Below are 26,412 nucleotides of genomic sequence, written 5' to 3'. Positions count from 1 at the left end.
TGACAGAACACCGGCCCAGTACGTACATTTAAGCAAGTTTTACGAAGAGGTCAGTACCGACGCGGATTTGAAATAGAATTTGAAGATGAATCTGACACTGTTTCAGTGTTAAACAGAGGTGGGTAGTAACACGTTACATTTACTCTGTTATATTTACTTGAGTAACATTTTCTTAGAATAGTTTTACCACACTATACTTTTTACTTTTACTTGATTTGTGAAGAATAAAAACTACTCTTACTCCGATACAATGAGCTGCACTAGAGTCGTTAAATTTTTCCTCTTTATTCTATATATTGACTTTATCTTTGCCAGAGATGCCGACAGTCGAGTGTCTCAGTTTCACCAATGAGATGTCGCAACAAAAACCACGACTCCATTATATCAGTCAGAGGTAACATTGTTTTTTTCTCCACTAGAGGGCACTCATGCTTTTTGGACGGGTGATATTTCTAAATTCGATGATTTTTGTGTTATCTTTTAGGCCTAATATGATCATGTAATAATACAGAATAATACTAACAGTACATATAGATGAAGTAGTCCTGAGAAAAAAGTACTTTTTTTTTTTCTTTTTTTTTTTTAAATCAGACATTGTAAACAGTTACTTGCAATGTTACTTAATAGTTCAGTATTCTTTTCAACGAATACTTTTTTACATGTACTTGAGTACATTTTTGGATGACAATTTTTACCAGAGTAATGTTATTTAGAAGTTATGTTATTTAGAACACTACTCTTACTTGAGTAAAATTTTTGGCTACTCTACCCACCTCTGGTGTTAAAGTGCCTGTGACACCAAAAAGCATGTTTATTTCATAATACACACGGTACTTTATGCTTGTGAATGAAATGGACCAAACAAGCCCTACTACTGTGGGACCATGGGACATACGAGGAAGTGAGTAAACATCGTGTTTTGTATTATGTCAAATACTGGGATCATTTAAATATGTAGGTGGCTTGCATTTTGTGGCGACATGCTCCTTGTCCCCTCCGCCGACGACCGGCGGCTTGTCGTACATCCGCCCGCCGGGAGAGCACTATACTCGGCTTATTGCCCTCTTCATGTGCCCGGTGTTCTGTCAAAATTTCCAACTGATCAGAAATTGCAACTTTGTTTTTAAAATTGCCGCGAATACAGCGATTACAAAGTAAACACTACAAACTTTTTTTAAATAAAGGACTACTTACGTTTGATCGTGGATGGGCATTTAAAAAGCTCTCCTCATACACATTGTCATGTTAGCTGCACAACAACTGCAGCCGCTCTGGTATGACTCTCGCTGTTTACGTCTTTGCCGTGTAGTAAAGCATTATTTTGCCATATTCATGTTAAACATTTGGCAGCTATACGCTCCTCTGATGTCGGCCGATTTGTCCGGCGGTCATTGCCCAGCTGCATCCCCGCAAACGAGCCCTCTGCCCTCAGCAGGGGAACGACGAGGTCTAACTCGTTCGCTGCCGGGCGGGTTGCTGATCGGCGAAGACAATCAGCAACCCAGTCATCATGTGAAATGATCCGGGCTAGTTATGTGTGATTTTCCACTTCGAAGACTTTGAAACATCACTTGGTTCGGGTTAGCATGTTGGCTAGCTATCACGCCTGTTGGTTTGTTTACATTCTCCGAAGCCGGGGAAGGGAAATGACATAAGCCAGATTTAGGTGTCATAAAATATCGTTCAGGAGGTCCGACAGTAAAGGTGAAGTCGACAGTTTTGACCATAATGGGAGTAATTTTGCCATGTTGTCCTGAATTAATGCATTTTTATTATTTCATATTGCATTTAGCACAAGACTGTTATTTGTCATGACCATGCCATTTATTTAGCTATTGGGGAAAAACACTTGGAGAAAAAGAATATGCTGTAAAAATATTGGAATAGAGAGACTGAAACAATTACATTTTGCGGCTCTCGTCGTCGCATTTTCCTCGTTCTGAATAATTCCCCCTTAATGGGCTGCATACTAAACCAGATGAAATCATGACTCTGCTGATGTCATCCACCTGTTGGGGACGCTAGAGCCCTATAATTGTAGGCGTGGCTAACCGGCAGATTAAAAGACTAATTTCTCATCATCTGCGCTTTGCTAAATTGTTGTTTATAGTCGAATCGTCTCAAAATATGATTCTAATTCACATAATAATGCTATTTAAGATTTTTGTTCACCTGTCGTACGCACTTTAAAGTGGATAAAATAATTGCTGTCTGTGGTTTTACAGTATATCGACTGTCAATAATAGCTTGCAGCAGTTATTGGGGAAAAGAAAGAACGACAAAAGTTCTTTTTTTTTTTAACCATGAACTTTAGTTTTGTGAAATGTTGAATTATGAACTACTATAAACTGAACAATTCATTCTAAAATTTGTAAACTGCTATTTGAACTCGTTCATGTAGAAAATGAACTTTACCAACACTAATATGAATGTAATGTAATGTGTCAGTCCCCTTATCATGTCAGGAGGTACCTTACTGAATTTGATAGATTGTACTTCACTGAACCACAACCCGTAGTCCTATTGTTTGTAAAATGAACCAAAAAAATTTTTAAATCGCAAAACACGATTTTAATAGCCACACCCCTCTAAAGGCTGATCTCCAATTATTCTATGTCTTTTTTGCTATGTGGAAGGCAAAAGCGCTGACATCATTTCCTCTTTCACCTCCTGTTTACCTCATTACGCTTTCCTCTCCCCATCCCCTCCGGCACTTCCTCTCCGTCGCCGCTACCTGTCTCATTTGCATGCCATCACTTATTTGCATACATATGAGCTATATGGAGAGAGGGGATTTGTGTGCAAAAAAGCCAACATCCAATCCATTTGAACTCGGAGAGCTGGCAGTGAATGATCGTGTTTCAGTGCCATTGAAGGCGACAGACGTCCAATCCATTGAAACCGGGTGGGGTGTTGGCAGCGCGGTCAAAGGCAGTGGATGAGTTAAGAACCTTAAGCAATGTACACAATGCTTTCACGTCATGGAATTTTGTTAAATTTTATATTTTTGTCGCCGATTTTGTAATCAGTCTGATTTCTTGTGTATAGCTACTAGGGCTGAAGCTATCGAATATTTTAGTATTCGAGTATTCTACTGAAAATTCCATCGATTAACCCAGTAATGGGATAAAAAAAAAAATATTTTAGTTAAAGAGCAATTATAAATATACAGTGGGGCAAATAAGTATTTAGTCAACCACGAATTGTGCAAGTTCTTCCACTTGAAAATATTACAGAGGCCGGTAATTGTCAACATTGGTAAACCTCAACCATGAGAGACAGAATGTGGGGAAAAAAACAGAAAATCACATTGTTTGATTTTTGAAGAATTTATTTGCAAATCATGGTGGAAAATAAGTATTTGGTCAATGCCAAAAGTTAATCTCAATACTTTGTTATGTACCCTTTGTTGGCAATAACAGAGGCCAAACGTTTTCTGAAACTCTTCACAAGCTTTTCGCACACTGTTGCTGTTATTTTGGCCCATTCCTTACGAAGCCACTCCTTTGTTGCCCTGGCTGTGTGTTTGGGATCATTGTCATGCTGAAAGACCCAGCCACGTGTCATCTTCAATGCCCTTGCTGATGGAAGGAGATTTTCACTCAAAATCGATAATCTCGATACATGGCCTCATTCATTCTTTCCTTTACACAGATCAGTCGTCCTGGTCCCTTTGCAGAAAAACAGCCCCAAAGCATGATGTTTCCACCCCCATGCTTCACATTGGGTATGATGTTCTTCGGATGCAATTCGGTATTCGTTCACCTCCAAACACGAGAAGCTGTGTTTCTACCAAAAAGTTCTATTTTGGTTTCATCTGACCATAACACATTCTCCCAGTCTTCTTCTGGAGCATCCAAATGCTCTCTAGCGAACCGCAAACGGGCCTGGACGTGTACTTTCTTCAGCACGGGGACACGTCTGGCAGTGCAGGATTTGAGTCCCTGGCGGCGCATTGTGTTACTGATAGTAGCCTTTGTTACTGTGGTCCCAGCTCTCTGTATGTTTTCCATTTTCTAATCATTGCTCCCACAGTTGATTTCTTTACACCAAGTGTTTTACCTATTGCAGATTCAGTCTTCCCAGCCTGGTGCAGGTCTACAATTTTGTCTCTGGTGTCCTTCGACAGCTCTTTGTCCTTGGCCATAATGGAGTTTGGAGTGTGACTGACTGAGATTGTGGACAAGTGTCTTTTATACCAATAATGAGTTCAAACAGGTGCCATTAATACAGGTAACGAGTGGAGCCTCGTTAGACCTCATTAGAAGAAGTTAGACCTCTTTGACAGCCAGAAATCTTGCTTGTTTGTAGGTGACCAAATACTTATTTTCCACTCTTATTTGGAAATAAATTCTTTAAAAATCAAACAATGTGATTTTCTGTTTTGTTTTTCCACATTCTGTCTCTCATGATTGAGGTTTACCCATGTTGACAATTACAGGCCTCTCTAATCTTTTCAAGTTGGAGAACTTGCACAATTGGTGGTTCACTAAATACTTATTTGCCCCACTGTACATGACAAAACAAGACATTTCCCCAAATATTGAACCATTTTTAGATATTGAACCATTTTTAGAAAATCAGTGTCTTTATTTTAGATGTGCATTGTTGAAAACAGCCAACAATTCCATCTGCATGTGACTAGAAAAAAAACAACAAATTCACTGCTTTCCCTTAAAAAATTTAAGATCTAATTTTAAAAAAAAAAAAAAATCTTTATTTCTTAAAAATGTCATTGCGCTTGATAACACACATCACTTAAAAGTTAGGTGTCTTTCCCATGTGTTTCAATTGAATTTGCATTTGAGTCAAGCTATTTTTTAGTTTAAGTTACCGGAGTCTAAATTGTTAGTCCGGATAGGATTTTGAGTTTTTGCGGTGTTCAAAATAAATGTATTATACCTGCTGTATTGGAGCACATTAGGCACCGGTGCTACATGGTGTTTTATCCATCAATGACTACTGAGGTAAAATTGACAGTTAGCTTTATTATGTTTTTATTTTACACTCTCATCACTCTACAGCACTGTGTTTTTACAGATTAAATAAAGCCTGTATGAAAGACACGTTAGTCATGCATCGACAGTGTTCAGTAATTATAGAAACCTAGCCCTCTGCAGAGCTAACCTTACGTTAGCATGGTACAGTAACGTTAATCTTATTTATTAGTGCTACGTTAACTTATTTTTACCTTGTCTCTATTGTTGCTCCTCCGCTCTCGGAGTAAACGGGGTGCCTTTGGTGGAGCTGCAGCATTGAAGACGTGCTGTAGTGTTATGCAAGCACTGTCTTACAGTGACTATATGAAACGGTGTTCACCTTGTTCTCTAGCTTGAAATGCTCCCACACTTTTGACATTTTCTGCTTTTTCTTTGTGCCTTTCTCTATGCTTTCACCGGCTTCTTCGTCATTACCTCTATATTCATGCATGGTTGAAATCAAATATATCCGCCACCTCTGTCTTCTTCCAGTACGCATGTGTCGTAAGCATGTTGTGCTGCTTTAAAGGTAGACAGAGCAAAACGTCATGCATAGAGCTGGCAAAATTCAACGATCCCAGTGGCGGGGACAATTCCTCGATCATATTTTTTAAATGAGTTAGTCGAACTACCGTAATTTCCCGAATATAAAGCGCACTTCTTTCCAGGGCCGGCCTAGGCCATTTGGGGGCCCTAAGCAAAATAATGCAAAGGGGCCTATATTTTTGGCCCACCATTTCGTCACAGTGTAATGTGAAACCCATACATACGTCCATATTTTGTATATTAATCAGATTTTGTTGCACTGCATACTTCAAACTTCTCACCCCAAATGATTGTCAGTACTTACAGTAGATAGCACCAAACCTTTTTCTATAAGAGGAAAGAAAGAAGTTAAGGAAGAACTTTTATTTTTTTTAAGCTTGTAATCAAGTATCAAAACTCACAAAAGTCAAATAAAGCAAACTGTAGTAAACAAAATAGAATATACATTAAATTATTGCCAGATTGGGGGCCCCCTAGTGGTCAGGGGCCCTAAGCAGCTGCATAGTGTGCGTATAGGCTGGGCCGGCCCTGCTTCTTTCCCCCAAAATCAACTTGTAAAATCATGGTGCGCATTATAAACGGGTACAGGGATGGAGACAAAAATATAAATATATTACATATATATAAAGACCGATTTTTTTTTTTTTTTATTGACACGGCCATGTTGTGTTGAAGAAACTTATGCGTGCTCATGTTTATCAGTGCATATGTTATGTTTATGCTGAAGCACTTTAGTTGAATAAATGCACCAGCCTACTGCACATGATTAGCTGAGATATGCTCCAGCATCCCCGCGATCCTCAGCAGGATAATCAGTGAATGACTATAGTTTGGATTGACTTCAGTTAACTGTTCTCGCTTTCAGCATTTTGTTCATTTTTAGTACCGACAATACCCTTGATTGATACGGGCAAAATTACCCAAATAAAACGTCCTCCGTCACTCCTAGCAAGACATCGACTCACAGATTGCGACCCGTCGCACGGCAATCCGTCATGTTGATGGCGTCATTTGACAAAGCGGCTTTGACATTTCAAGTCGGAACAGCCGCTCGCTTAAGCACACAACTTTGCCAGACATCAGGCTCCGAAAAAGCCGCGTTATCGGAAATCGCGTCTGATTATCGTAATCGTGAATCACGCATGTGTTGCCATGCCCCCTGTCTGATTTGTGGCACAAAATGGCGTCTGCGTCAGATGATGAGAACCAGGATTTGTGTGTGTGTAGGCGTCAACAAAAATGCCGTTTTCCACAACACAAGGGAGGAAGTTTTCCCTCCTGCAGGTGGAATGTGACCTTCCTCCCTCTCTCTCTTCCTCTTTCATGCATCTGTCCATCCCTCCCTCCCTCCCTCATTCCCCGCATCCCTGTAGTTTGGCGCTCAGCTGCGTGGCAGGTAATTTGCGCGCTATTGGAGATTAAAGTTTAATTAGTGAGCGAGGAGTCATTTGGGTTTCAGTTGAGTGGAATAAGACGGTCGCGTGTGCGTGAGTGTGTGTGTCCCTTCTGTTCGCTCGCTCACCCCAACACATCAAGGCTCATCACAGAGAGAGAGAAAGTGGGAGTGGGAGTCGCGGATCCCAATTCCTGCTTTCATCAACAAAGAACAAAGGACAGAGTCTTCCCCTTTTCCCCCTTCATCTCCTCTTCCTCTTCCTCCCCAGCTCACTTGGCACACTTCCATGGCCGTGTTCACACCCGCACGCCCTACGGCGAGACACGCGCGTCACCTCCACTGCGAAAACTTTGTCAACTTGCGGTGTCGCTATCGATTGTTCCTTCCGAACGTACCTGATCTTTTTCAGACTTGGCATACGGTTGGCGCAGCTGTTGCGGATTCACACAGTTAGATAATTAGGGGCGGGGTGACATCACCACCCACGTACAGAGCTGACATAATTTCTTTTGGGTAGATAGTGTCGGATGTTCGATTTCACATGATAAATGACTCGACGTTAGGTTTTATGTAGGGCTGTCAAACGATTAAAATTTTTAATTGAGTTAATTACAGCTTAAAAATTAATTAATCGTAATGAATCGCAATTAATCGCAATTCAAACCATCTATAAAATATGCCACATTTTTCTGTAAATTATTGTTGGAATGGAAAGATAAGACACAAGATGGATATATACATTCAACAGACGGTAGGTACATAAGGACTATTTGTTTATTATAACAATAAATCAACAAGATGGCATTAACATTATTAACATGCTGTTAAAGCGATCCATGGATAAAAAGACTTGTAGTTCTTAAAAGAAAAATGTTAGTACAAGTTAGAGAAATTTTATATTTAAACCCCTCTTAATGTTTTCGTTTAAATAAAATTTGTGAAATTTTCAATCGAAAAATAAACTAGTAGCCCGCCATTGTTGATGTCAATAATTACTTACACAATGCTCATGGATGCTGAAGCCTATAAAATCAGTCGCACCCAAGCGCCAGCAGAGGGCGGCAGAACTCCATAAAACACAACAAGTGAGCGTTTCACTGTGTACTGTCATTTAAATCTCTCTGAGCGGGGCATCTGCGTTAATTGCGTCAAATATTTTAATGTGATTAATTAAAAAATTAATTACGCCCGTTAACGCGATAATTTTGACAGCCCTAGTTTTAGGATAATATTAATACAGTCCCTGACAAAAGTCTTGTCGCTTATCCATTTTGTAGAAACAATTGCTAATAACCTGACTTTTAATCATTCAATTGGTTTCAGATTTGGCACATATGAAAGACCCTCCCAAATGATGTTGAACGTACAAAAATATATTTGTTTCACTGAAAAAAAGATTTATTATTTAATGAAGACATAAAGGTGACATTTTGACAAGACAAAAGTTTAGTCGCCTACAGAAAGTAGTTTGAAAATTGAACAAAAAATGTACTTCAAATTAGGGCTGTCAAACGATTACAATTTTTAATCCAGTTAATTACAGCTTAAAATTAATTAATCGTAATTAATCGCAATTCCAACCCTCTATAAAATATAGCATAATTTTCTGTAAATTATTGTTGGAACGGAAAGATAAGACACAAGACGGATATATACATTCAACATACGGTACATAAGTACTGTATTTGTTTATTATACTGTAACAATAAATCAACAGGATGGCATTAACATTATTAACATTCAGTTAAAGCGATCCATGAATAGAAAGACTTGTAGTTCTTAAAAGATAAATGTTAGTACAAGTTATAGAAATCTTATATCAAAATCCATCTTAATGTTTTCGTTTTCATAAAATTTGTAAAATTTTCAATCAAAAATACACTAGTAGCTCGCCATTGTTGATGTCAATAATTACACAATGCTCGTTCATTGTGCTGAAACCCACAGTTGCACCCAAGCGCCAGCGGAGGGCAACAAAACGCCCCAAAACACAAGTAACAAGTGCACATTACACTGTTCTGTCATTTTAATCTGTTTGAGCGGGGCATGTGCGTTAGTTGCGTCAAATATTTTAACGTGATTAATTTAAAAAATTCATTAACGCCCGTTAACGCGATAATTTTGACAGCCCTACTTCAAATACAAAAATATGTTACAAAACATAAGCGAATGAAGTAGTGGTGCTGTGAGATCCAAATTTAATATTGTTTGACTTCCATGGGCTTCGGCAAGGATTCATACAATTTACTGATGAAGTCATCAGGAACATCAAAGAAAGCAGTCTTGCATGCCTCCCAGAGTTCATCAACATTCTTGGGTTTCGTCTTCCATTGCTTCCTCTTTCATCCTACCCCAGACATTCTCAATGATGTTCATGTCTGGTGACTGGGCTGGCCAGTCCTGGAGGATCTGGATCTTCTTTGTATTGAGGAACTTTGAGGTAGACATTGAAGTATGCGATGGAGCACCATCCTGCCACAGAATCTATAGTTTTTATGCTTTTTATGGTTAGGAATGTAAGAGGCAGCTAAGATTTGTTGATATTTCAGACTATTTATGTTGCCTTCCACCCTGCAGATCTCTCGCACACCCCCAACATAAATAGTCTGAAATATCAACAAATCTTAGCTGCCTCGTACATTCCTAACCATAAAAAGGGACAAATTCTGCAGCAGGGTGGTGCTTCATCGCATACTTCAATCTCTATCTCAAAGTTCCTCAAGGCAAAGAAGGTCAAGATCCAAGATGATTCAGGTGTGTTAGAGGAGGGAGACATGGAAAACAAGCTGGATAGGGGCTCTCGAGGACCGGGATTGGGCACCCCTGTCATAGTCCAACTTTTCTCAGTAAATATTTTTTACTAGAGTTGTTCGATATAATTGATAAAAGCATTTTAAAATGATATCGGCTAATGTCGATTTCGGTTTTTCATTATCGGTATTGGGCCAATATGGATGTTGCCATCAAAGTGAATGTAGAAGTCTTCTGCCTTTATACAAGGGCTGGTCACAGCTCAGCACATCATTTATGCTTATTAACAAATATCTCAAAGATGCTTAGGATTTGTTATATGAGCAGATCATTCGACCTGGGCATCACAATATACAGTTTATATTTATATTTTTAGACTTGGACAATATTAGGATATCAGTTATCGGTTAAAAAGTAATTCCCAGACAAGTCTAGTTTTTACTTCCAATGCACATTTGCAGCTAAAGTCTTAAGCAATATATGTAATGTAAGAGTATATAATGGAATTTATATGCAAACCTATAAATTGACTATTTGTAAAAAAAATAATCTGTGATTAGTCAGTCAAACCCCAGAAGCAATCAGATATGTTTGTCTGTCAATAATAATTCCATTTTAGAGCGCAGGGTCAATTGGATCCACAAAAAAGGTGGGGTAGCAATTCAGGTCAATTACTCGCTGATTTTCGCTCTTCACGCCTTAGGCCGCTCCACACACCAAAATGGAAAAAAAACAAATATTCCCTAGGAGAACTTTAAAAAAAAAAAAAAAAAAATGTTTCACCACCACTGCGCTCCTCCAAATTTGAATCGTTTGGCCTTGGCGGAGGTCGTCACTCCACTGAGTGTCATTGTAGTTGTTTTTTTTTGTCTGTTGCCACAGGCTCTCAAACCCGGAGTGATGCTAACACGCACACACTCACACACATGCAGGTTTTGAAGCGTTCTTCGCCGAGACGACGGCAGCAAATCGATAGTCAGCGCGGCCGCGCGATAACGATCTCCGCGCCTCGTCCCCGCGTGCTGCACTGCTGCCCTCCTTCCTCACGTCTGCCTTGATCTCGATCTATGCACCCCTTACTCCCCCCGCTCACATCCTCTTTGCCGCCTCCCCCCGCACACCTTCCACTTGGTAAGCGTCTCCACTTTGCTTCCCTCCAGCACTCAACAAGCATCCTTCCTCTTTCATCTTTTCCCGAGCCTTTCCCATAAAATAAGTCACTTCCTGGCATATTTTGGGCTCGCTCTAATTATCTAACTCAGTCACTGCCTTTGCGAATGATCGCTGCCAGCCCTCTCGGTCAAAATGAATTCGACATCTACTGCTGTCAATGGCACTGACGTCATTCGCCGTCCAGTGTTTGAATTAATAAACAACAGCTATGTACAGTGTATGTGGATATCACATTTTCGGTCATGAATTCAAATTATTACGTGCACCAAGTGGATTAGACATCTATTGCCATCAATGAAACTGAAACATAATAACTCCCAGTTAAAACATTTGACATCTTTCACCAACGTGAAACGTGATCGCAAACCACAGGGCGGTTGACCGGTACCGGTCCGTGGCGCATTTGGTACCGGGCAGCAGAGAAATAATAAATAATTTGTTGATGACCGCAATCTGGCCTGTGCCTCGTGACACATCAATATGCCTGTCTACTCTATTGACTCTTCCGAGTAGAGCTTTGTGTACATCGCTCTCTAGTGGTTGGCCGCCATTACTGGGGTGTTTGCACACAGAAATAATAATTTGTTAACGACCGCAATCTGGCCTGTGCCACGTGACACATCAATAAACCTGTCTATTCTATTGACTAATTGGAGTAGAGTTTTGTGTACCTGGCCCTCTAGTGGTTGGCTGCCATTACAGGGCTGTTTGCACACCCTTAGCAGCCCAGCGTCAGTCAATGTAAACAGTAACATTAGCTGCTGTTGGCTGTGTGCTGCGGGCGGCAACATCTTTGGACAGCTTTTTTTATAGGAGAAAGGCCACCTGCTGAGCCAAAAGAGGAGCCTACAACTAAGTCCATTCTGCATAATATGTGGCTAAAAGCTAGCAAACGAGGCAGCAAAGTGAATGCACTGAGAGCATCATACTTCGTGGCAAACCGTATTGCTAAAGCCAAGAAAGTTTTTACGATTGGAGAAGAAGTCATTATGCCTGCGACCGAGGATATTTGCAGTCAAGTTTTAGGAGAGGCGGCTGTTTAAAAAGGTTGATTCAGCGTATGGTTATATTTTCTCTGCGCTTAATGTTCATTTTGAGCCCCGTCGTGTTATTTTATATTTACTAGGGCTGTCAAACGACTACGATTTTTAATCGAGTTAATCACAGCTTAAAAATTAATTAATCGCAATTCAAACCATCTATAAAATATGCCATATTTTTCTGTAAATTATTGTTGGAATGGAAAGATAAGACACAAGACCGATATATACATTCAACAGACTGTACATAAGGACTGTATTTGTTTATTATAACAATAAATCCACAAGATGGCATTAACATTATTAACATTCTGTTAAAGCGATCCATGGATAGAAAGACTTGTAGTTCTTAAAAGATAAATGTTAGTACAAGTTATAGAAGTTATATATTAAAACCCCTCTTAAGGTTTTCGTATTAATAAAATTTCTAAAATTTTCAATCAAAAAATAAACTAGTAGCTCGCCATTGTTGATGTCAAAAATTACGCAATGCTCCTGGTGCTGAAACCCATAAAATCAGCCGCACCCAAGCCCCAGCAGAGGGCGACAAAACACCAAAAAACACAAGTAACAAGTGGACATGACACTGTGCTGTCATTTTAATCTGTTTGAGCGGGGCATGTGCGTTAATTGCGTCAAATATTTTAACGTGATTAATTTAAAAAATTAATTACCACCCGTTAACGTGATAATTTTGACAGCCCTAATATTTACTGTAATTTTCTGCCAGACATTGCCAGTCCGTGAAAAAAAATGCCCATATTACACCGGTCCGAGGTGCAAAAAAAAAAGGTTTGGGAACACTGATTTAGGCCTTCACTGGCTTTGACTGCACATGTTTCAGTGCTATTGACGGCGCTAGATGTTCAATATCACTAAATGATATTGCTGTATAAACAGTATACATGTATGCACATGTATGAATTTGGGGCTTTTTCTTCATCACAGCATTTGAAAGTTTGTTCTATTAGCTAAAACTAAAAAAACAGCTCTTATTAAAGTACAAAACAAATATAATATAACATCAAATTGGTTCTTTTATTCTTCTAACATTCTTTAACCAACAGTTTATGTGCAATAATAGACAACACACCACACCCTTTTTTGTAGAGATCGACTGAGGTAACAGTTAAAGTCAGGTAGCATTCACCAGCTGGCAACCTTGGTAACGTTTTGTAAAAATAAGATACTACAATTTTTAATGTTGGATTACACAGTTAACTGTAAACCATTACCTGTGAACATGCACTCCCATGTGAGATATATTTTTATATTGGCTAAAATAAAATAATACTGCATTTCATAGTTCCCACTCTAACTTTCTAGTGAGTTTGTCTTCTTTATCCCGTAATGTTGGTTGTCTATTTAGGCACATTACCTCTACCGCCCCCTGGAGTGGAGGAGGACTAACTCCAACATGTTTTTTTTTTGTTTTTTGTTTTTTTTACTCCAACGTATTCGCCGAACCGTGATGCCAGTACAACAAAAACAGTTTATTTTATAACAGTTGATTATAATTTTTGGATAAGATTATTCATGAAAAAAACAAAACACTAAAATTCTACAGTTCAGCATTCAGCATGTTAGGTTTTAACCGCTGTGCTAAATGAGTAGCTCTATATATGTTGAACCTGAGAAGAACAATAGAATGTAGGCTGAATTTAAGCTTAGTGTATGGACTATATTCAACGATTTAGTCAATTTTTTCTTTTATCCCAGACAATAATAGGGGATTTAATTACTTGACATGTTACGGCGAACACTTCCGCCTTCGGCAGAGGGTCACTGCTGTTGGTCTGATGCGTCTTTATCAGCTGATGGATGAAGGCGTGACTCACCTGTCAGATTGACAGGTGAGTCACGCCCTCTGCTGACCGTTCACTCTTCCAGGATGCTGTTCCAGGTCATAGAGAGCATGTACGCCCCCTCGTCCCTGTTGATGGTCCTCGGGCCCCGCTTGCAGATCTCAATGGCCTCCCTGATCCAGCGCCGATGATCCATATATGAATTTCCATGCAAATCATGCAATAAATCATGCATCTGGAAGACAGGGAGGAGATTTATTACGGGAAAAACAGAACACAAGAAGGAATCACAACAAGAACACCACAAATCAGCCATCACCGATCACTGCATAAAAGAAAACCACATCATGGACTGGGAAAAGACCAGTCATCCGCACCAAAGAAAACAAACATATACAGTGTATCACAAAAGTGAGTACACTGTACATGACACTTTGACACAATGAAAAGCAGTCTGTGTGCAGCTTATATAATAGAGTTAATTTATTTTCCTCTCAAAATAACTTTAAAATATAGCCATTAATATCTAAACCCCTGGCAACAAAAGTGATTACACCCCTGAGTGAAAGTTGTCAATATTAACATACAACATGTCAACTGTCAATATTTCGTGTGGCCACCACTATTATCCAGAACTGCCTTTACTCTCCTGGGCATGGAGTTGACCAGAGCTTCAAAGGTTGCTACTGGAATGCTCTTTCACTCTTCCATGACAACGTTGCGGAGCTGCCGGATATTTGAGACTTTGGTCACCTCCAACTTCCGCTTGAGGATACCCCAAAGATGTTCTATTGGGTTCAAGTCTGGAGACATGCTTGGCCAGTCCATCACCTTTACCCTCAGCCTCTTCAGTAAAGCAGTGGTCATCTTGGAGGTGTGTTTGGGGTCAATGTCATACTGGAACACTGCCCTGCGACCCAGTTTCTGGAGGGAGGGGATCATGCTCTGCTGCAGTATTTCACAGTACATGTTAGAGTTCATGTTTCCCTCAATGGAATTTAACTCTCCAACGCCTGCAGCACTCATGCAGCCCCAGACCATGACATTCCCACCACCATGCTTGACTGTAGGCATTACACACTTATCTTTGTACTCCTCATCTGGTCGCCTCCACACATGCTTGAGACCATCGGAACCAAACAAATTAATCTTCGTTCTCATCAGACAATAGGACATGGTTCCAGTAATCCATGTGCTTTGTTGACATGTCTTCAGCAAACTGTTTGCGGGGTTTCTTGTGTACCATCTTCAGGAGAGGCTTCCTCCTGGGGTGACAGCCATGCACACCAATTTGATGTAGAGTGCGGCGTATGGTCTGAGCACTAACAGGCTGACCCCCCCACCTCTTCAATCTCTGCAGCAATGCTGACAGCACTCATGCAACGATCTTGCAAAGAAAGCATTTGGATGTGACGCTCAGCACTTGCGCTCAGCCTCTTTGGACGACCAACCCGAGGTCTGTTCTGGGTGGACCCTGCTATTTCAAAACGCTGGATGATATTAGCCACTGTGCTGCAGCTCAGTTTCAGGGTGTTGGCAATCTTCTTGCAGCCTGTTGGAACTTTCAGTGACTAGTATGAGAGAGTGTGAGAGCCGCACTACAAATTTGAACACACCTGCTCCCTATGCACACCTGGACCTAGTAACACTAATGGGTCACATGACATTTTGGAGTGAAAATGACAAGCAGTACTCAATTTGGACATTTAGGGATGTAGTTTCTAAGGGATGTACTCACTTTTGTTGCCGGGGTTTAGATATTAATGGCTATATTTTGAGTTATTTTGAGGGGAAAATAAATTAACTCTATTATATAAGCTGCACACAGACTACTTTTCATTGTGTCAAAGTGTCATTTTGTCAGTGTTGTCCCATGAAAAGATTTACTTAAATATCTGCAGAAATGTGAGGGGTTTACTCACTTTTGTCATACACTGTATAAAATAGTAGTAATATAAAATATTATTTTTTTATTTTTTTGGACACACCTGGATGATACCAATATTAATGTTTATCGAGTGGTACTAACACAAAATGGTCAACAAGTGATAACGGACATCCCAACCAACCAATTTTTAATATTGCCTCAATATCTGTTAGGTTTTGTGTCGGTTTTTTCCTAGTGTGACTTGTCCCTGTGATTACCCATTGATTTCACCTGGTGTGCCTGCTCCTAGTGCATCCTCCTGTATTACCCAGCTGTTCCTCGTTGTCTCGTTACTCCTTGTCTGCATGTGTTCATATACAGTAAGCACCCAGTTTCATTTCACTCGTTGTTGCGTCATTGTCTGTGTCAAAGTCAAGATCCTGTCCAAGCCCTCGTGTTCTAAACCCTCCGGTAAAGTAAGTTTTGTTTGAACCTTGCCTTTTTGATCCCCAGTACTTTTGGTTGTACTTTGTGTTTTGTTAGTTATTATTAAAACATTTTTTGAAATCACCACCACCTCCCTGACTGCCTTTTGTTTCCCTGCATTTGGGTCCACACCACCTGCCCGCGTTTTCCCTGACAATATCTTGCCTACTCACGGTTTTTGTGCCGAAGCCAAATCTACACTAGAAAAGTCACGCTTTACGAACACCTCGAGGTTTGCGCGCTTATAAATGCAACCCCAATGCAAATGCGACGTAGCGCGGCAGGTTGTTTTGCAACGCGGTTTCATCAATTAAATGAAGTGGCACAAAGCAGGAGCAGGTGCACATGGCTTGGTGTGTGTGCGTAAAGTAGCGGGATAGAATAGATGGGAGCGACCCAGCAGGGATGTCACACCAAAACGCTCCCTGCAATTTCCTGGAAAGGGCAGGTGTGTGCGCGTTTGAGTTTGTACGGGTGCGTTTGTGTGTTGAGTGAAATGGGTCAGTGTAGAAACAATTCTTGGTTTGATTTGAACGATTGACAACAACAATTTGAGATAATAACGGTGTAATAACCTTGATATAGCTCATCATTATTATTCTACATTATGACATGAATGACCTTCTGACTTTATGCATGCAAGTATCGTCTTTTTGGGGTGTTTAATGAGCTTGCTGCAACTGCTCTCCCAAAAACTCCAACCTTTTACGCCGTCGATCTTCATAAAAGTCCTAACATGACGAGTCGCTTCTTTTTTGCTGGCTTTTGTCTTCTCCCCTCGTCTAATCTTCCCTCCGCATTGTTTCTATCTGCTGCTCCACAATCTCCCTCGCTGATGGAATACCAAGTAGCTCTGCAGACCACTTTGCAGGACCTCAACTCCCCTGTGTGTGCCTGTGTGCGTGCGTCCATCCAAGAAAGAAAGAGACGCTAGGACTGACAGAAATTAAACGCAGCATGTCTGTGATGTCGAACGCCGTCCGGCTGCTCAGGTGTCACTCGAGCTGTGTTGCGGAAGGTCAACGGGAGGCCCGCACACAGCAAATAATGAGAAATCGTCATTCTGGTCACATGGCCAGGTAACCACGACAACGTCCTCGCACGGAGGGAGGCAAACGCAACCTATGTGATGTGGATCGTGCGTGCGTGAATCCGTCTCATCCCCGCCCGTCTCGGCGCGCCGTTACCATGTCAACAAAGCCAGGTTTAGTCCTTCAAAGGGCAATACTCGGCAGCTGCCCGACGGAGGTGACCGAGGAATTCAGGAGGAAGGAGGGATGAGATCAAGGAAAGATGAGAAGGAGGCCAAAGGAGTGCAAAGTTTTACGGTCGAGGTTACTAATGAGTTTTTCCTAACTGGAGGCAGCGTTCAGCCAGCTTTTGACTTTGACTTGAGAGCAAAAATATGAGATACTAGCACCATATAAACTGGAAACACGACAGCACTCACAGTCATTTAAACTTTAACCGTGCCGTATTGATAAGCGGAGAGAGGCGTTGAGCTTTTTAACTCATTGGCTGCAATTGACGTGAATAGACGTCCAACCTATTTAGACTGGGAGGGACTGGCATAGAACAAGTTCAAACCTACTACAACTGCATAGCTTTCTAAAGGTATCATCAGCCCACACATGATAAGCACACTCAATGCGTATGCATGGCTTATACTGGCAACCTTTGACCTTATAGACAACAATAAGTCCACAATTAATTATCAGCCCTGAGGTGAAAAACTCAAAATCGGGTTCCAAGGATTGATGTGTATACATCCCTAAAATACACCTACCAAATTTTCATATTGATCTGTTCACAAATACCAGAGGAGTAGCCATTTCAGTTAGTGTCCTCACCAAAAACAATATATTTTTCATGCCTCTTAATAGCAAATACTCACGTGTATAATATTGTTTTATTAATTTTGTTACATTTTTAAAAAATAATAATTCAAGCTGTCAAAATTATCGCGTTAACGGGCGGTAATTAATTTTTTAAATTAATCACGTTAAAATATTTGACGCAATTAACGCACATGCCCCGCTCAGACAGATTTAAATGACAGTACAGTGAAATGCCCACATGTTAATTGTGTTTTGTGGAGTTTTGACGCCCTCTGCTGGCGCTTGGGTGCGACTGATTTTATAGGCTTCAGCACTCATGAGCATTGTGTAAGTAATTATTGACATCAACAATGGCGGGCTACTAGTTTATTTTTTGATTGAAAATTTTACAAATTTTATTAAAACGAAAACATTAAAAGGGGTTTTAATTAGGGCTGTCAAAATTATCGCGTTAACGCGCGGTAATTAATTTTTTAAATTAATCACGTTAAAATATTTGACGCAATTAACGCACATGTCCCGCTCAGAAAGTATTCTGCCTTTTGGTAAGTTTTACAGCAAGGGTTTTTGTGCTGTCCAACGGCGAACTCTTGTGGTCGCTTTGCGACATGGTTTATTGTTTTCTTGCCAGTTCATTATGGCTGCACGACATCTCGGGCTGATAATGTTGTGCTTATATGATCCTTGGACAAGATTTGTCCGTTAATATGGTTGTTGTAAAGAATGTACATATTATGTTCGTAAGCGAAATGTTATATTTTTTGTATGAAACGCTTTTTGTTTATGTTTAGTGACCCTGTATAGCGTGCTAAGCTAACGTTGTTGCTTATGCAATGCTTGTGTACTTTTTGTAGTTTTATGACGGTCTAAAGAGGACAATGGTTTGAGGCCATTTTATTAATAAATCAGATGAAAAAGGAAGAAGTCTAATTATTAAGGCGTCGTTCACTAGCTGTCTAGCTTTGGAAAAAGTAGACGCTTCGGAGTGAGGACAGCATAGACAGATTTAAATGACAGTAGAGTGAAATGCCCACTACAGTCTTTATGTACCGTATGTTGAATGTATATATCCATCTTGTGTCTTATCTTTCCATTCCAACAATTTATTTTACAGAATATATATATATAATTTACAGAAAAATATGGCATATTTTATAGATGGTTTGAATTGCGATTAATTGCGATTAATTACGATTCATTAATTTTTAAGCTGTAATTAACTCGATTAAAAATTTTAATCGTTTGACAGCCCTAGTTTTAATATAAAATTTCTATAACCTGTACTAACATTTATCTTTTAAGAACTACAAGTCTTTCTATCCATGGATCGCTTTAACAGAATGTTAATAATGTTAATGCCATCTTGTTGATTTTTTGTTATAATAAACAAATACAGTCCTTATGTACCGTATGTTGAATGTATATATCCATCTTGTGTCTTATCTTTCCATTCCAACAATAATTTACAGAAAAATATGGCATATTTTATCGATGGTTTGAATTGCGATTAATTGCGATTAATTAATTTTTAAGCTGTAATTAACTCGATTAAAAATTTTAATCGTTTGACAGCCCTAATAATAATATAAGGTAAAAAGAAATAAATGTTCTCGTTTTATTTCTTTGCTTTTTATTTTTGGAAAACAATATGCCGTACAGTGGTATTTCTACATACGAAGTTAATTCATTTCAGGACTGTGTTTGTAAGTCATAATTGTCGTATTTTGAGCAGGATTTATCATAAGAATACATTATAATTCCATTAATATGTTCCACAGCCCGAAAACCTACACTAAATCCTTAATAAGTACTGCTTATACTATAACAAATGGCAATTACATGTAGCAAAACAAATTAATTATTAATAAAAAACGGAATTAAAATAATTCCGTGCATTGCGTTATATTTTTATTTTTCGTTTTGACTCTTCAGTATATTTACATTTACTTTAACTGACAAAAATGGAAAAATAGTAAATGTTCTCTTTTTTAAACTTTTTTTTTTTTTCGTATTTTCATTAAAAACAAAAATGGAAAAAAATAGTAAAATATCATTTTTATTTATTATAATACTTTTGTGAAATAAGATTGGGGTCAGTAAACACCCCCAGAGCTTTCATTGAGGACTACATATTTATTTATTTTTACTTTAAATTTCATCCATCCATCCATTTTCGTGAAAAAAACTTAGTTCACATGATTTCCTTTTTTGGGCCACACGTGGCCCAATGGCGTGACTGGCCAGATCTGGCCAAGTGTTCGACATATGTGACATAATGTAACCAAAATATTAGGGTAACGTCTCATTCTGTAAAACAGTGTTTTTCAACCTTTTCTGAGTCACGGCATGTTTTTACATTGGAAAAAATGTCGCGGCGCACCACAAACCAAAAATGTTCCAAAATTACTTTCTGTATTTAATTATCCAATATTTTCTAAATATTTATTCTAACTCAGTGTGACTTGAGCCTGTTTAGATGAACACAAAGCCGATATCCTGGCTGGAATTGAAGAAAGACACACACAAAGCTCTTCTTCAACAGTTCTTTGTCTCTGTTTGACTTTCTTTTATCGCAGTTAGGCTTGAAAAGCTCAGACTTATCAGACGGGGGGACTTTAGCAATGTCTTTAACCGCATCAGCGCCGAGCATCTTGCTGACAATTACTTTGCAGGCAGGTAGTATTACCGTATCTGCCTGAATATATGACGGTGTTTTTTGCATTGAAATCAGACTGAAAAAGTGGGAGTCGTCTTATATTTGCGGTCTAGACATTATACCCATTCACGACGCTAGATGGTGCTAGATATCATTGAAGCGATGTTCTGTCATGACAGATCTCAGCAACTCTCAAGTTTAACCAGTTTGCATTATTTTATTGCAATGTTTTTCCTTATTCAGATTTGTTTCAAGACTACAGTTACAGTTAGACTTCCTTTGATGGTTAATGCAATTATTGCAATTTTGTTGTTTTATCACAATAGATTGGTTTATTTACATTTCAAAAACCAGCAGCCATTCATTTACGAATGTGATTGCACTTTAGTTTACATATTTAAATGTCCAGATATTAATATTTGAATGAGGCAAAATAACATGCTATTTCTCTCAAATATATTGTTATAATCATTTGTTTCAGATGTACTGTAATTATTTTCTGTATAAAAAATAATTTGGTGTTCAAAAAGTCTTTTTTCAAACTTGAGTCTTGAAAAAAAGGGGGTCGTCTTATAATCAGGGCCGTCTTATATTCGGGCCAATACGGTAATTTCTCTGCCACAGTGTGGGACTTTTTGAATTTAGCAACAAGTTCAACAAGGTAACTGGCTTTGATGGCTTTCTAATTTACCTTTGTAGTTTTTCTCAAAGAAGTTGCCTGTTTTTCTGTGTTTTCACGAAGGCACACAAAATAGTCCATTGACTTGCTTTGATGCGACGGGTGTTTCGTTTGGAGATGACTTTTAAGCTTGCTTGGCACCACGGCGCTGTTGGAGAGTTGCTTGTGTCGCATTCAAGAACTGCTAGGAGAATGAGTTGGAATAAAACACATGGGGAGGATTCACATATGGAAAGGACACTTTCGTGTACAGTCCCTGACAAAAGTCTTGTCGTTTATCCATTTTGTAGAAACAATTGCTAATAACGTGACTTTTAATTGTTCAATTGGTTTCAGAAATGGCTCATACGAAAGCTAAGACCCTCCCAAATGATGTTGAATGTACAAAAATATATTTGTTTCACTGAAAAAGGATTTATCATATAGTGAAGACATAAAGGTCAAATTTTGGCAAGACAAAAGTTTTGTCGCCTACAAAAAATATACTTCAAATACAAAAATATGTTACATAACATAAGCGAATTAAGTAGTGGTGCTGTGAGATCCAAATTTAATATTTTGTATGACTTCCATGGGCTTCGGCAAGGATTCATACAATTTATTGATGAAGTCATCAGGAACATCAAAGACAGCAGTCTTGCTTGCCTCCCAGAGTTCATCAACAATCTTGGGTTTCGTCTTCCATGCTTCCTCTTTCATCCTGTTCATGTCTGGTGACTGGGCTGGCCAGTCCTGGAGGATCTTGATCTTCTTTGCCTTGAGGAACTTTGAGGTAGAGATTGAAGTATGCGATGGAGCACCACCCTGCTGCAGAATTTGTCCATTTTTATGGTTAGTAATGTAAGAGGCAGTTAAGATTTGTTGATATTTCACCCTGCAGATCTCTCAGGGTGCAGACAATTAAAAAATCGTGTGGCATTTGCCAAGGCCCACAGCCTGTCAAAATGATGGACGCTGGAAAAGTGGCAAAAGATGGATTTTTCAGATGAATCTTTCATTGAATTACACCACAGTCACCGCAAATATTGCAGGAGACCTACTGGAGTCTGCATGGATCCGAGATTCACTCAGAAAACAGTGAAGTTTGGTGGTGGTGTGAGAGATCTGCAGGGTGGAAGGCAACATTAATAGTCTGAAATATCAACAAATCTTAGCTGCCTCTTCCATTCCTAACCATAAAAAGGGACAAAGTCTGCAGCAGGATGGTGCTCCATCCAGTGTTGTCACAGATTACTTAAAAAAGTAATTTAATTACTGATTACTGATTACTCCTCAAAAAAGTAATCTAGTTACTTTTCCGATTACTTTATTATCAAAGTAACTAAGTTACCTTAAAAGTAACTTATCAGTTACTTTTTACCATTTTTTCTCCTTTTGCTGCCTCAACATAAAAATGAAAACAAAAAATGTCATCGCATGTAATTGAATTTTTCACATAAGGCTTAATCTTTGAGTTAGCGGGGGTTTAATTAGTCGATGGAGTTGATTTCAACCACCATTGACTCGCGCTAGCTTAGCCACCCCGGAGCCCTGAAACTAACAAATAACTGACAAACTGCTTGTTCAAATCAACTCCTACGACTAAATAAACCCCCGCTAACTCCAAGATAAAGCCTAATGTCAAAAATTCTGAAATTCCCCTTTAAATAAACACCTAGCTGTTAAAATATTGTCTATAAAAGTTGTAAAGCAATAAAACAAACAACAAAAATTATTGAAATGAACAAGAATCCCATAACGTATTTCATAATGGGTCAAAATCATTTTTCGAGCAGATCATGTGACTAGGACCTAAGACACTAGCTTTTGCTTTGCTAAGCCAAAACTACACCTGTGGAGGCAAGATGGGTATTACTTACTTAGCAACACGTTACTGACAACACTGGCTCCCTCGCATACTTCAATCCGTACCTCAAAGTTACTCAAGGCTAAGAAGATCAAGATCCTCTAGGACTGGCCAGCCCAGTCTAATCCAATGATATACAGTAGACGTGCTGGAGTCCACATTGTCGCGGACAGCAAGGTAGCTAGATATCCAAGCAGTTCTTGAACGTGACACAAGCAATACCTCCCTCATTTGCACAAAACCGAAACCTATCTAGTCCTTCCTTCCTTCCTTCCTTCCTTCCTTCCTAAACTCCGCCCGATGACGTAAAAAAAATAATAAATAAATTTATGCGATATTGGATCATTTCTCACGGCACACCTGACAAGGCGGCACACAGGTTGAATAACACTGCTGTAAAACATTCTTTAAAACTAATATGCAATAAATGCAAATTGCTCATAAATAGTGTTTATCAAATTATATTACATCTTCCAAATTTTTCCATGTTGATATAATCGGCCCAAATTTATCTTCGCGATGTAGCATTTTCCTGTCCTCTGATTGGTCGATCTCATAATAACTTGTTACAACCTACTTTAGACAAGCAAAACAAAACGCTTGACAGTCATTCTATTAAAAATGCAGAAATGACTTGTGTTTTTTTTAATATAAATATACAACATCCACTAACCTGTCATTCACGTCTCATACATTGCATCCAGATGTTTGCATTTCCCAGGTCGCACACTGGCCCGCTTTCTCCGTCTCTGGCATACTGAGTGATTCCCCTGTTGCCATGGTGACAGCAGACCCCACTCTTTGTTGTTGTCGTCGCAGCATTTTTTGGACGCCGTCGTCGCGTATTTGTTGCTCTCGAAAAGGTCAGCAGGCGTCGTCGAACTGTCACTTTAAGAGAGGGGAATGTCGTATCCGAAGCCGTGTTTTTTCTGATTTTGTCACATCTTTCAACTTTTGCAGAAAAACAAAAAAATGTGACAATTCTTTCAACCGTTTCTACATTTATTACCAAATAACTGATTCGGTGCCATTAACGGTGACAGACTTGCAGTCCATTTGAACTGAGAGGGTCGTCAGTGAATGAGAACGTTTCGGTGCCAATGATGGCAAAAGACATCCAATAGTTTGTGCGATTCTATTGTGTATTTTAGAACGGGGGTCTGGTTAGACATTTTCATGTGGAGTGTCACCCCGTCAGTGTGAGAGCACAAAGTCATGTCTGTGAATGTCGATGAGTCATCCTACACCCCAGAGATGAGGCAATTGAAGTCCTCTCTCGCTCACATACACACACACACACATACACGCAGTAGCTCGTGTTAACCGCCCTGCCTCACAGAACTAAAACGGTCTTCCAAAAATCGACCGGCGCAAAGCTGAGTTTCCTCACTATTAGACGCTATTGAGCCGTTTCAGCCAGCCACTTCCGTCAGATACCCTCCAACAAATACTGCATTACTGGATTTAATCAAGCAGAAGTGAGGAAGAGGAGAGCCTGGCTAGACTTTAATATCCCTTCAATAAGGCTTTCGGCCATATTGCCGACGATAAGCCGAGTTTTGCCATCAAAAAGGGGCGGAGTCAGGATGTTTGTTTTCCTACTGGGTTTTTCTCCAGAATTGAGTTTGGATTCATCTATGAGGTTAAGGTTTCAATGAAAACACGACTGCCTCGGCGAAGGTAATGAACAACGCGGTCACCTCATTCTCCGCCTGTTCATGAGCGTCAGCCATCTGTCCGTCTGCGACCGTTCGATAGCTTCGCGTCACTCCTCTCCGCATCGCCCGCCGATTATTCAGCGTGACCTCGCGCGACATCCCGTCCCTGCGCCGTGGCGACAGGACACTTACAAATGTCAGAGCAGATATTGGTCGGATCCGTCTCCCGTGACGCTCCCTCGGGGGTCAGAACCGAGCCAGGCCGCCCCGTCAGACACAGGGCTGAAGGTTGTCGGTCTGTTTGTCAGTCTGGGTGTCTGTCACCTATACAGGTCATATCAAGTTCAAGATTTTTTTTTTTTTTTAATAAAACCATGCTTTATGGTTTTTATGTTTTTGGCAGTAACCTAGTGATGCAAGGCCTTGCGAATGTGTTCAAAAACCTCATTATGCTCTTGTTCGGGTACACTTTTCTAATCTGGATATGTGGCCAATCAGCGGTGATTGCTCTAAGACTGCAAGGGAAGCTAAGCTTCCCCAAAAAATGAGTGATCAAAAGTAGGGCTGCAGCTATCAAATATTTTAGTAATCGAGTAATCGACTGAAAATTCTATCGATTAATCGAGTAATCGGATAAAGCATATATATTTTTGGGTGAAGAGCAATTATAAATATACATGAGAAAACAAGACATTTCATCTAATATTGAACCATTTTCAGTCAATCAATGCCTTTATTTTCGATGTACATTGTTGAAAACAGCCAACAATTGCATCTCAGATGTAACTACAGTAAAACAAGACTAATTCACTGCTTTCACTCAAAAAACGTAGATCTCATATATATATATATATATATATATATATATATACATATATATATATATATATATATATATATATATATATATATATATATATATATATATATATATATATATATATATACATATTAGGGCTGTCAAAATTATCACGTTAACGCGCGGTAATTAATTTTTTAAATTAATCACGTTAAAATATTTGACGCAATTAACGCACATGTCCTGCTCAGACAGTATTCTGTCTTTTGGTAAGTTTTACAGCAAGGCTTTTGTGCTGTCTAACAGCGAACTCTTGTGTTCGCTTTGCGACATGGTTTATTTTTTTCTTGCCAGTTGAATATGGCTGCACGACGTCTCGGGCGTAAGTATGGTTGTTGTAAAGAATGTACATATTATTTTAGTATCCGAAATGTTCTATTTTTTGTATGAGACGCTTTTTGTTTATGTTTTGTGAACCTGTATAGCGTGCTAAGCTAACGTTGTTGCTAATGCAATGCTTGTGTACTTTTTTTTGTAGTTTCACTAGTCTAAAGAGGACAGTGGTTTGAGGCCATTTTATTAATAAATCAGATGAAAAAGGAAGAAGTCTGATTATTAAGGCGTCGTTCACTAGCTGTCTAGCTTTGGAAAAAGTAGACGCTTCGGAGTGAGGACAGCCTAGACAGATTTAAATGACAGTAGAGTGAAATGCCCACTACAGTCCTTATGTACCGTATGTTGAATGTATTTATCCATCTTGTGTCTTATCTTTCCATTCCAACAAATTATTTTACAGAATATATATATAATTTACAGAAAAATATGGCATATTTTATAGATGGTTTGAATTGCGATTAATTGCGATTAATTACGATTAATTAATTTTTAAGCTG

The 26,412-nt window shown here is 39.3% G+C and overlaps 2 protein-coding genes across 5 annotated transcripts in view; one reads left to right on the top strand and one right to left on the bottom strand.

The window, feature by feature from the left end:
* The window catches only part of LOC130932113 (retinoic acid-induced protein 1), a 144,316-nt gene that overhangs the window by 74,024 nt on the left and 43,880 nt on the right, over positions 1–26,412 (top strand). The window lies entirely within an intron of this gene.
* The window catches only part of srebf1 (sterol regulatory element binding transcription factor 1), a 92,334-nt gene continuing 79,731 nt past the window's right edge, over positions 13,810–26,412 (bottom strand). Inside the window, exons 19-20 of one of the 2 annotated variants that reach the window (XM_057861521.1) lie at positions 23,736–24,013; positions 13,810–13,925 (exon numbers count right to left, since the gene is read on the bottom strand). In XM_057861521.1, the coding sequence (XP_057717504.1) occupies positions 23,739–24,013 (275 nt within the window). In that variant the 3' untranslated portion in view covers positions 13,810–13,925; positions 23,736–23,738. Of the gene's footprint in view, positions 13,926–23,723; positions 24,014–26,412 lie in introns of those variants that run through there. The other variant, XM_057861522.1, reaches the window with a different exon arrangement.

The sequence above is a fragment of the Corythoichthys intestinalis genome, chromosome 16 (assembly GCF_030265065.1).
Source record: "Corythoichthys intestinalis isolate RoL2023-P3 chromosome 16, ASM3026506v1, whole genome shotgun sequence".
In the NCBI taxonomy this organism is placed as follows: Eukaryota; Metazoa; Chordata; class Actinopteri; order Syngnathiformes; family Syngnathidae; genus Corythoichthys; species Corythoichthys intestinalis.
Note: the sequence above shows the minus strand (reverse complement) of the source record. Positions and strands in the feature narration are given on the sequence as shown.